Source organism: Orycteropus afer, unplaced genomic scaffold (assembly GCF_000298275.1).
Source record: "Orycteropus afer afer isolate SDZICR_OR568_19922 unplaced genomic scaffold, OryAfe1.0 scaffold00398, whole genome shotgun sequence".
Classification (NCBI taxonomy): domain Eukaryota; kingdom Metazoa; phylum Chordata; class Mammalia; order Tubulidentata; family Orycteropodidae; genus Orycteropus; species Orycteropus afer.
The window spans coordinates 1727951-1738028 of NW_006921985.1; the positions used below are offsets into that span (position 1 = coordinate 1727951).

General features: G+C 50.6%; 1 protein-coding gene across 1 annotated transcript in view; it reads left to right on the forward strand.

The window, feature by feature from the left end:
* The window catches only part of FAM193A (family with sequence similarity 193 member A), a 134869-nt gene that overhangs the window by 98736 nt on the left and 26055 nt on the right, over positions 1-10078 (forward strand). Inside the window, exons 16-18 of the mRNA XM_007953495.2 lie at positions 1032-1314; positions 1868-2051; positions 6203-6433. Coding sequence (XP_007951686.1) covers positions 1032-1314; positions 1868-2051; positions 6203-6433 — 698 coding nt within the window. The remainder of the gene's footprint in view (positions 1-1031; positions 1315-1867; positions 2052-6202; positions 6434-10078) is intronic.

The following is a 10078-nucleotide window of genomic DNA, read 5'->3' on the forward strand; positions in this document are numbered from 1 at the left end:
CAAGGTTGTGGTCACTGCTTGGTCACAGCCAGCTACCAGAGGGACCGAGTAGTTGAACCTGTGGGCTTGGGACCATAGTCACAGGGGACATCAAGGTCAATTGGCATAACATACTATACAAAACATTGTTCCACCTCCTACTTCGGCGAGTAGCGACTGGGATCTTAAATGCTAGCCAGCTGCCATCTAGATGCAACGATGGGTCTCTCCTCGTCCAGAGCAAAGAGGAATGAAGAAAACCAAAATTCATGGAAACAATTGGTCCTAGCTACTGGTACAGCATCCTATCTGCAGCCTACACGAGTATGAGACCAGAAGCACTAGATGGTGCCCAGCTACCACTGTCATCCACTTGGAAGGGATCTATGTAGGAGATCCCTGATAGAGAGGGAGAACAATGTGTAACAAAACTCAAAATCATTTGGAGAAAAAAAAAAAAAAAGGTCAGGACCAGGTTTGGTGGTCCGATAGAGCGTGGTGGAACCACTGAGACTATGGCCCCTAGCTGCCCTTCAGGTCTGGAATTGAACCCACACCTGTGGTTTCCCGCCATACAAAAGACAGGCATGTGAATTAAACATTTACCTCAAATAGATACACTCCTTGGAGAAAACAATCATGGGAGAAAGGAAGGGCTGCTTTTGCACAGGGAGACAGCATAGAGGGCAGGAGTGCATGGAGGGATGGACACTGGGAAGAGGTAACTATGGGGAGGAAGTGGGAGGGGAGCTGTTGCATTGTGGTAAACTGTGGTCAGTGTCATGAGACAAAGTACATGTGAACTGCTGTATGGAAAGTGAATTTGCTTTGTAAATTTTCACCCAAATCACAATTAAAAAAAAAGAAACAACATGAAGATGACAGAGTATTAGCATTGATGACACAGGTAAAGGGCTATGGGTCCCTTTGTACCATTCCTTCACCTTTTCTGTTGCTTTGAACCATTTCCTAACATAAAGCTGGTGAAACATGAGTGACCAGTCTGTCTGTCTTCAGCCATTGGTAGTGACCTGTGGCATCTTTAATTGCAGGCGAAGTCTTCCACGGCATCAACAAGGAGGACCACAGGCACACGGCCCCGGCTGCACCCAGAAGCAGCCCCACGGGGCTCACGCCGCTTCCTCCTCTCTCTCCTGCTGGGCCATCTCCGGCCACCACACCTCATCTTGCCAATCTCGCAGCCTCCTCATTCCCCAAAACTGCTACTCCAGCTCCTGGCTTTGTGGATGCTCGCAAGAACTTCTGTGCGGCCACTGTGGCGCCTCCGCCCCCCGCCACAGACGGCCCCCTCAGTGCACCCCCCAGTGTGTGCAGGTGAGCCTGGCGCCCTTCCTGGAGGCTCCGGGACTCCCTGGTGGGGGCGGCCTTCCCACAGGTAGCAGCCCACAGACAGCAGTGCATGGCTGCTGGTTGGAATTGTGAGTTGTGTGGTGTCCAGGGAGGAGAATCCAAGGGAAATGGATAGTGTGTGTGCAGAGAGACAGCTGACCACAAAAACCCATTCATTTACAAGGAAAGTCACCTTGTTCTCACTCACCCCACCTCTGACCTCCCTGCTGAGGCTTGGTGGGAGGCACTGGTGCGGAGAGAAGGCACCATAGGCCTATGCTGCCCTGGCACAGTGTGCCCAGTGTGCTGAGTGAACACCACGCATGCAGGCCTCTCCTGTAGGATGACTTCTTGCTTGCATGTGGGCTGCATTTCCATAAAAGGCCCCAGCGCTCAGTCCACCTCACCCATGTCCCCCATCACCTTTCCCACGGCTCTGGGAAACGTGCACATGGCAGCTGCATGGAGCTGTGGTGCTATGCTGTGCCCCCTGCTGGCCGGGTGGCCTGCTTGCTCACCTACCTGTGCTCCTTTGCAGTGACCCCGACTGTGAAGGGCACCGCTGTGAAAACGGGGTCTACGATCCACAGCAGGATGACGGGGACGAGAGTGCGGATGAGGATAGCTGCTCTGAGCACAGCTCCAGCACCTCGACCTCCACTGCCCAGAAGGAGGGCAAGTACTGTGACTGCTGCTACTGCGAGTTCTTCGGGCACGGCGGGGTGAGTGCCTCCCATGCACTCGGGCGCCACACAGTCGCTGAGGAGTGTTTGCAGGCTGCATGTGGCACTGAAATTGAAGGGGTACCAGGGCACGGCTGTGTTGTGTGTAAAGCTTTGTGTGCAGGTACCATCAAGAGGGTGGTCTGTGAGGCTGCAGCCACTTTGAATGTTTACAGGTGGCGACCATTTTGGATATTTAAAGTGATGGAGGGCACAGCCATTTTGAATCTTTATAAATGGCAGCCAATTTGGATTTTAAAGTGATAGCATTCTCATTAGGATTCCAGGGACCTTAGAATAGGCTCTGTTTGCAAGGTGTGAGAGACATACAAGAAGCTGACGGGGAAAGGAGACAGGTGGTGAGTGTATAAGTGCTGTCAGTTAGTGAATAGAGGAGCACAGTACCCTGCTTGTGTAGATAACATACAAAGAAAACGAAAATAGTAGGCAAGTCACTCCAACATTCAATCACCAATTAAATATAAACACCAAAATGTCACAATGCTTCAGAAACAACAGAGCATCACAGTCTACACGAAGAAGCAAGATAAAGCATGAGAAACAAGGGACCAGGATTCAGACCCAAAACACATCCCTGATGAAGACATAGCGTTGGAACTCCCTGATAAGGAATTCAAAATAATTATATTTAGGTATCTTCAACAGATTGAGAGATCAAGGAAAACCCAGACAAAACCCTAGAATAATTTTGAAAGACAAAACAAGAAGAAAATGACAAAATAAATGAACAATGGGAAATGATTCAGAATGTACACACAGAAATCCAGAAGATTAATATTAAATTGTCAGAAATAGATAAGACATTGAATGGGCAAAGGAGCAGAATTGAATCGATGGAAGTCAGAGTTAGTGAGATGGAAGACAAACACCTGAACACTTCTTTGGAAAGGGATAAATTAGAGAAAAGATCAAAACAAAATTAAGAAAGCCTAAGGTTCATGTGGGATAACATCACAAGGAATAAGCTACGTGTAATTGGAATTCCAGAATAGGAAGAGACAAATAAAACCACTGAAAAAATTGTCCAAGATTTGGTGGAAGAAAATTTTCCTGGTATGATGAAAGATGAGAATATATCCATTCAGATCTGGCAAACCCCAAACAGCATAGACCCCAAGAGAAAATCACTCAGACATATATCATCATCAAACTCACCAAAATGATAGACAAAGAAAGAATCATGAGAGCAGCATGGGAAAAAGAAAAGTTACCTACAAGGGGCAGCCAATAAGACTAAGCTCAGATTTCTCAAAAGAAACCATGCAGGCAAGAAGACAGTGGAATGGTATATATAAAACCCTGAAGGAGAATAATTTCTAAACAAGAATTATGTACCCAGCAAAATTGTCCCTCAAATATGATGGTGAAATTAGGACATTTCCAGATAAGCAGAAATTAAGGGAATTTGTTGAAACCGGACCAACCTTACAAGAGATGCTAAAGGGAGCCCTTTGGACAGAGAAGCAGCAACAGCCAACAATAACTGACCATTAACACACATGATGACATAACCCAGAAACCAACCCAGCTATGGAAGTATCCAAAGTAAATAAGGCTACAAGACTGTAAACAGGGAACCAGAGACACTAATTGACAAATGAGGACAACTACAAACCAAAAAAAGGGACAAAACTGTCATTCATTACAGAACTTCTAGATAGTAGGGAAGTCAAGACAGCTACAAGGTAGAATGGACCGTTCTGAACTTGGGAAGAAAACTATAAATCACAGGGTAACCTCAAAGAAAAATGAGAAACCTTCACCTCAAAGTAAAAAAGAGGACCAGCATAAATATTTAGCAAATACTAATGAAGGAAGTGATAACACGATTTATAAACCATATGAGCTCAGCATAGAAAATTATATGGAACAAAGAAATTGACACCATGAAAAAGCACATAACAAAAATGATAGCAACAAATTCATGTTTGCCAATCATTACATGTCTGGCAAGGGACTTAGAATTTCTAAGATTTATAGAAAACTCTCAACGCCTCAACACCAAAGGAATTAACAATCTACTTGAAAAACGGGCAGAAGACATGAATAGACACTTCACCAAGGAGGATATTCAGGTGGCCAGCTAATACATGAAGAGATGCTCACAATCATTGGCCATCAGAGAGATGCCAATCAAAACAATGAGACACCGTCTCACCCCAGCACCAATGGCAAGGTTCAACGAGACAGCAAATAACAAACTCTGGCGGGGATGTGGAGAGATTGGGACTCTCCTACACTGCTGGTGGGACTGTGAAGTGATATAACCACTGTGGAAAACAATATGGTGATTCCTTAGAAAGTTGTAATTGGAGATAGCATTTGACCCAGCAATCCCATTACTAGGTATACATCCTAGAGAGGTGAGAGCCAGGATAGAACAGATACTACGTGCATGCTCATGTTCATCACAGCATTATTTACAACAGCAAAAAGATGGAAACCACCTACGTGCTCATCAGCTGAAGAGTGGATGACCAAACTATGGTACATACACATAATGGAATGCTATGCAGCACTAAAGAATAATGCAGAGTCTGCAAAACACCGCATAATATGGATGAACTTGGAGGACATCATGCTGAGTGTAATAAGTCAACGACAGAAGGACAAATAGTGTTAGTTTGTTGTTGTGGAGGGTCAAGGAAAGGTTTCTATATAGAGGGAAGCTTTCTTTGTTGGTTGTCAGGGGAGGCGGGGAGGGGAGGGAACACTGCAAAAAAAGAAAAAAAAATGCACTGACCCATGTCACTTTTGTTGTTGTTGGTGTTGTTATGTGCCGCTGAGTCGGACCCGACTCTTAGCGACCCCTCCTTGGGCTTCCAAGGCAGTATCACTACGGAAGTAGATTGCCCCATCTTCCTTCCGAGGAGTGGCTGGTGGGTTTGAACCGCCAGCCTCTGGTTAGCAGTCAGAGCCTTAGCCACTGCGCTACCAGAGCTCCTCTGTCACTTTAGATTTGTGTATTTCACTGTCCATAAATTATATTTCAATAAAATGCATTAAAAAAAAAAAAAAAAAGGTGGTCTGAAGCAGTAATTCCTCTTCCAGGCTGTGTTTGTCCTCAAGAAATGATGATGTATTTGTCCGAAGATTTAGCTGATAGGATTTTTGTCATTGCACCTTGGTGTCCCTTTGTGTTATTTGAAGTAGTTGACGAGGTGGTGGGGCCTGCAGATGCCTGCTGCAGGACGTTGTTCACTGGGCACAGCCGTGAAGTGGTGTGCTGTGTAGCCAGCGACCCCGGTGTGATGTGTGTGCGGCTTGATTCCTGTCACTTCCAGATGGAGGGCATTCACACACTATTGGGCCTCGTGGTTTGAAGATTCCACATCTGGATTCTCCTACTCACTGAAATTTACTCGTAACCCCCAAAGCAGCACTCAAGGTGCTATCGTGGTCACATGCAGTGAGCACAGAGCAGCAGAAATGGTGGCCCCACGAGCCTGTTCCTCCAGCTGAGGAAGAACCATGGTGGCTGGGGCCTCACCGCCTCAGTGCCCACAGCACCCGGGGACAAGTACGGGCTACGTGTACTCGGACATCACTCCAGAGCAGTCGTTTCTAAGAGCTTGGCCAGCCTGGTTCCCTTGGGGAGAAGCAGTAGGAAAGGTGTGGGCCCTGTCGGTTTTCCTTTCTCTGCCTCAGGTCACATGCATCTTCCAGACATGTTGTTAGTTATTAGAAAGGAACCCCCTGGCAGCGGAGTTTAAGGCTCTTTTTTTCTTTCTGGCTCTAAGAAGGAAACACTAAATGGAGGAAAAGGTGGAAAGGCGGCTGCAGACCCATGAGCTGACAGAAGGCTAATCCTGACGTACAAGTCAGTAAATCAGTCAGGATGCGTCATTGGGTCTGCCCTGATTTCAGACATGCACTTGTGTACATGGATGTACGTACCCGAGGAGATCTTGCATGAGTGCATCAGAACTGGAGAGTGGGTGCCAGAGTGCTGCCTTCGGGCGACTGGGGGCGGGTTTTCCTGCCGCGTGCTGGCTTTCCAGCCTGCCTTTGAGTGAGCATGTGGCGCTCGGGTGAGGAGTGAGTTGTTGGAGGGCTGCTGTCTGGGTTATTAGTTCAGATTGACCCAACTCCAAGCTTCAACTCGTTACCTTCTTATTTGACTCTCTTAGCCTCCGGCTGCACCAACAAGTAGAAATTATGCAGAGATGAGGGAAAAGCTTCGCTTACGTCTGACCAAGAGGAAAGAAGAGCAGCCTAAAAAGGCGGATCCGATCTCGGAAAGGGAGAGTGTCGTTGACCATCGGAAGGTGGAGGACTTGTTACAGTTCATAAACAGCTCAGAGACCAAGCCAGTGAGCAGCACTCGGGCAGCCAAGCGCGCAAGACACAAGCAAAGAAAGGTAATAGCGTGTCTGCTCGGGTGGCCACAGTCCCATGGGTTCTCGGGGGGCTGTGCACACGGAGGAGACGGGCTGCAAGAACCCATCTGTCTCTGGTGGCCTGAACTGGAAGGTGGTTAAAGATTCCATTTTGTTCATCTTTTCAGGAAACCACTTACCCTTTGACATCAAACAACAACAACAAAAAAACACATCACTGCTGTTGAGTCAATCCCAAGTCATAGTGACTCCTGTTGGGTTTCTAAGGCCGTAAATCTTTACTAAAGTAGATTGCTCTGTCTACCTTGTGCAAAGTAGCTGGTGGATTTGAACTGCTGGCCTTCTGGTTAGCAGCAAATAGTTTATCCACTATGCCAGCAGAGCTCCTTTGGCCTCAGGGATTGGTAAATGGAGCTGAAGCAAGCCTTCAAGCCCTTGTCCCAGCAGCTACCACTGTGTGGGTCCTTCTCTCCCAAGGAAGGGGAGGAGGGGCCCTTGGCATCGAGGGGATAGGACAGAGCAGAGCCACAGGAGCTGTGGAGGCTGAGCGTGAAGAAGTGGTGACTTTGCTCCGAGGCTGACACAGGGCCTTTGCACAGCAGCTCCCTCAGACGGGGCAAGCAACCCCACACCTGCTCCCCTAAGGGCTTGGCCAGCTCAACTTGGGGTCTCAGGGTGGCATGGGTGTGAGGGTTGCAGAGTGAGGTGAGCAGCCCCCTGGGGAGCCAGGCTGTCCCCACTGGCCCAGGGACAGTGGTTGCACATAGGCAGAAGCCTGTGTGCTGAGACCAGGCGTGTCAGTCCAGTGAGGCTGGCCCGGGAGCATGAGTCGACGCGCTGTGCATCTGCTGGCACGTCCCGTTCCGTGGAGAGGGCTAGGCCTTTCCTTCGGGTGGGTGGCATCCTGGTTCCTGCTGTCAGAGAAGCCCAGGAGCCAGACCCTAGAGAGCAGGTCTGGGCTCAGCACGCGGGGAGCGTGTGCCAACGGCAGGGATGGTAGCCACGGCCCGGGTGGCTCCGGGGAGACCCGAGGGCCCTGTCCTCAGCCGGGGCAGGCACGGTTGTGCGCAGTCCGCCAGTGACACAGACCAGCAGAGGCCCATGTAGGTGGGACCGCTGTCCTGTCGGTGTGTTCCCAGCCTAGCAGTTTATGCTTCTCGGGTCACTGTGACTGTTTGGCTGCAGGGTTAACCACTCAGAGCTCCTCCGCTGCCTCGAGACCCTGACTGGAGGCTGTGGGCAGAGGACCCGCAGGCTGGAGGAGAACCTGCAGGAGCCCAGGGGCACGTTATGGCGTTGAGGGGCCAAGGCCTGGAGGGCTTCCCGCTGTGCTTCATCAGAGGCCTCTTGGCTTCTCCGGGCCCGCTGTCCTCAACCCTTGTCTGTCCTCCGTCTTGCTGCAGTCTGTCTGGGGTAATGCCTCGTGCTGCAGTTGCTTGGGGCTCACTTGGCCCAGGCTGAGCCTCTGAAGTAGGTGCTGTGGGTCCTTCCCAGCACCCACTCTCACCAGGGTCACTTCCTGGGTGTTCTCTGCCTCACATTAGTTCTTAAGTGCCTCCCCCCAACCTGCCTCAAGGCTCTGCGGGCAGTGGACACTGCTGTGGGAACTCACCTCTAAGTTCTGTCCTTTGGCAGGGTCACCCTACAGAACTACATGGGAGACATTCTGCTCAGGCTAGGGCTGATTCAGCACCCATTCGTGATTGGTCCGTGACTGCGAAGGTGCTTGCCCTGGAGCGTAAAGCAGCTTCCATTGTTCTTCGTGGAGACGGTCTTACCGTGAAGAAGTGTAGCCGGCCTGTGTGCACCGGCGTGCTTGGTGACAGGGCTGAGTCACACTCGAGCACAGCGCCATGTCTTGCTCCACACGTGGCTGGGCTGCTCTGTAAGCTGCTTCTCAGTGTCTCACTGCTGAGGACGTGGCCGGGGACTGTCCCGTGAGCTGCTTGTCAGTGTCTCACTGAGGACATGGCCGGGGACTGTCCCGTGAGCTGCTGCTGCTTGTCTCACTGCTGAGGATGTGGCTGGGGGCCGCCTCCCGTGAGCTTCTCTGTAGCTGACTCCAGGAAAAGCTTTTCTTTTGCCCTAAAGGAACAAGGACTTCAAGTTTTCGTTTGAATTATCTTACTAAATTTTTCAAACGTGCCAATATTAAATCTATGGACATAACGTTATACTGAATTTTTCAAAAAGGTAAATCAGTTTGTCTCTAAAAGTATGCTCTTCTGAGGTATTAAAGCATCACAAGGAAATAATTTAAACGTGGAAGGTCCTTTGACGTTTCCCAGGGGTGCGTTTTTGCCAGTTCCTCAGAAGCAGTCGCCTTTTGGGAGCTGAGAGACAGGAGGGGCGCCCCCCTCTTGCCAGCTCTCCTTCGTTTTCTGAGCAGAAGAAGGAGGTGGTTGTTTACGGTCTGGACGGGCATCATTGAGACGCACCACTTCACCCGGGGGTGGCCGTTCATTTCCCACCAGGCTGGATGCAGAAACACCCGGCGGCCGTGCTGGGCAGTAGTGAACGTTGCCCGGTCATCTGCTCTGTCTCGCCAGGGTTGGGGGAACATCTTTAGGGTTTGGGGTCACCTTTCCCGTATGCAGTGATGCGTCAGGTGGTGCATTAGCCTCGACCCTCCCTGGGAAAGGTGTGGTTCCCGAGAAGGCTGCTGGCACGTGGGCAGCCGTTCACTGCACAGGGAATCTGTAGGCCTGATGACCCCGTAAGACCGGCCCTTGGTGTATTTTTCTGACCATACGAGGAGGGCAGAGCCAATGGGAGGGGTGGCGAGTGGGGATGGGATGAGGGGGTGGGAGGGTGCTGGGGGGTGGCACAGCCTCCTGGACGTGAGCACAGCGGCTGCCCCGATCCGGTTCTGTGCACCTCGCACGCGGCGGCAGACGAGGAGCTACCTGCCAGGCCCGTGCCCCAGTTGATGCGTGCACAGCGGGGGCGGTTCTCTGATGTGGGAGACGGGAGTCTCCCTGCTCTGCAACAGAAGCATCGGGGGGGTGAATCTCCTGGTGCTGCTGTAACAAGAGGCTGCCAGGGGCTTTAAGGAACAATGGATTTTCTCAATTTAGGAGGCTGGAGATCTGAATTTGGGGTGGCAGTTTTAGGGGAAGGCCTTTTCTCTCTCGTCTCTGAAGGAAGGTCCCAGTCCCTTCTGAGCTTCTGCTGCTGGGCAGTCTTCATGAGCTTGGAGTCCTGCTTCCCCATCTCTCTGTTCCTTCCTGGTTTATTTAATCTGTTATCTCAAAGAGAGCGACACAAAGCACCCACACTGGGCTGCCTAACTAATGTAACAGGCAGACCATAACAGGCAGACTGCTCCCAGTGGGACTCTAACCAAAAGGAAACCAAAGCCGACTGACTGCCTTCAAGTGGGTTCCAGCTCACAGCAGGCAATCCTGTAGGACAGAGTAGCACTGCCCCACAGGGTTTCCAAGGCTGCAGTCCTTCCGGAACCTCTGAGCTCTGGGTCAGCAGCTGAGTGTTTCAGTACCGCACCACCCAGGCTCCACAGTGTGGGGCTTAGGAAGTCCAGCACACGTTTCTGGGAGACACAGTTAAATCCATAATGGGTGTGTGGTTCCAGCCCCTTCCTGTGTGTGTGACTGTCCGTGTGTGGTTAGCTTTAGAATGGCCTCACTGCCTGTGTGTGTGTGTGTG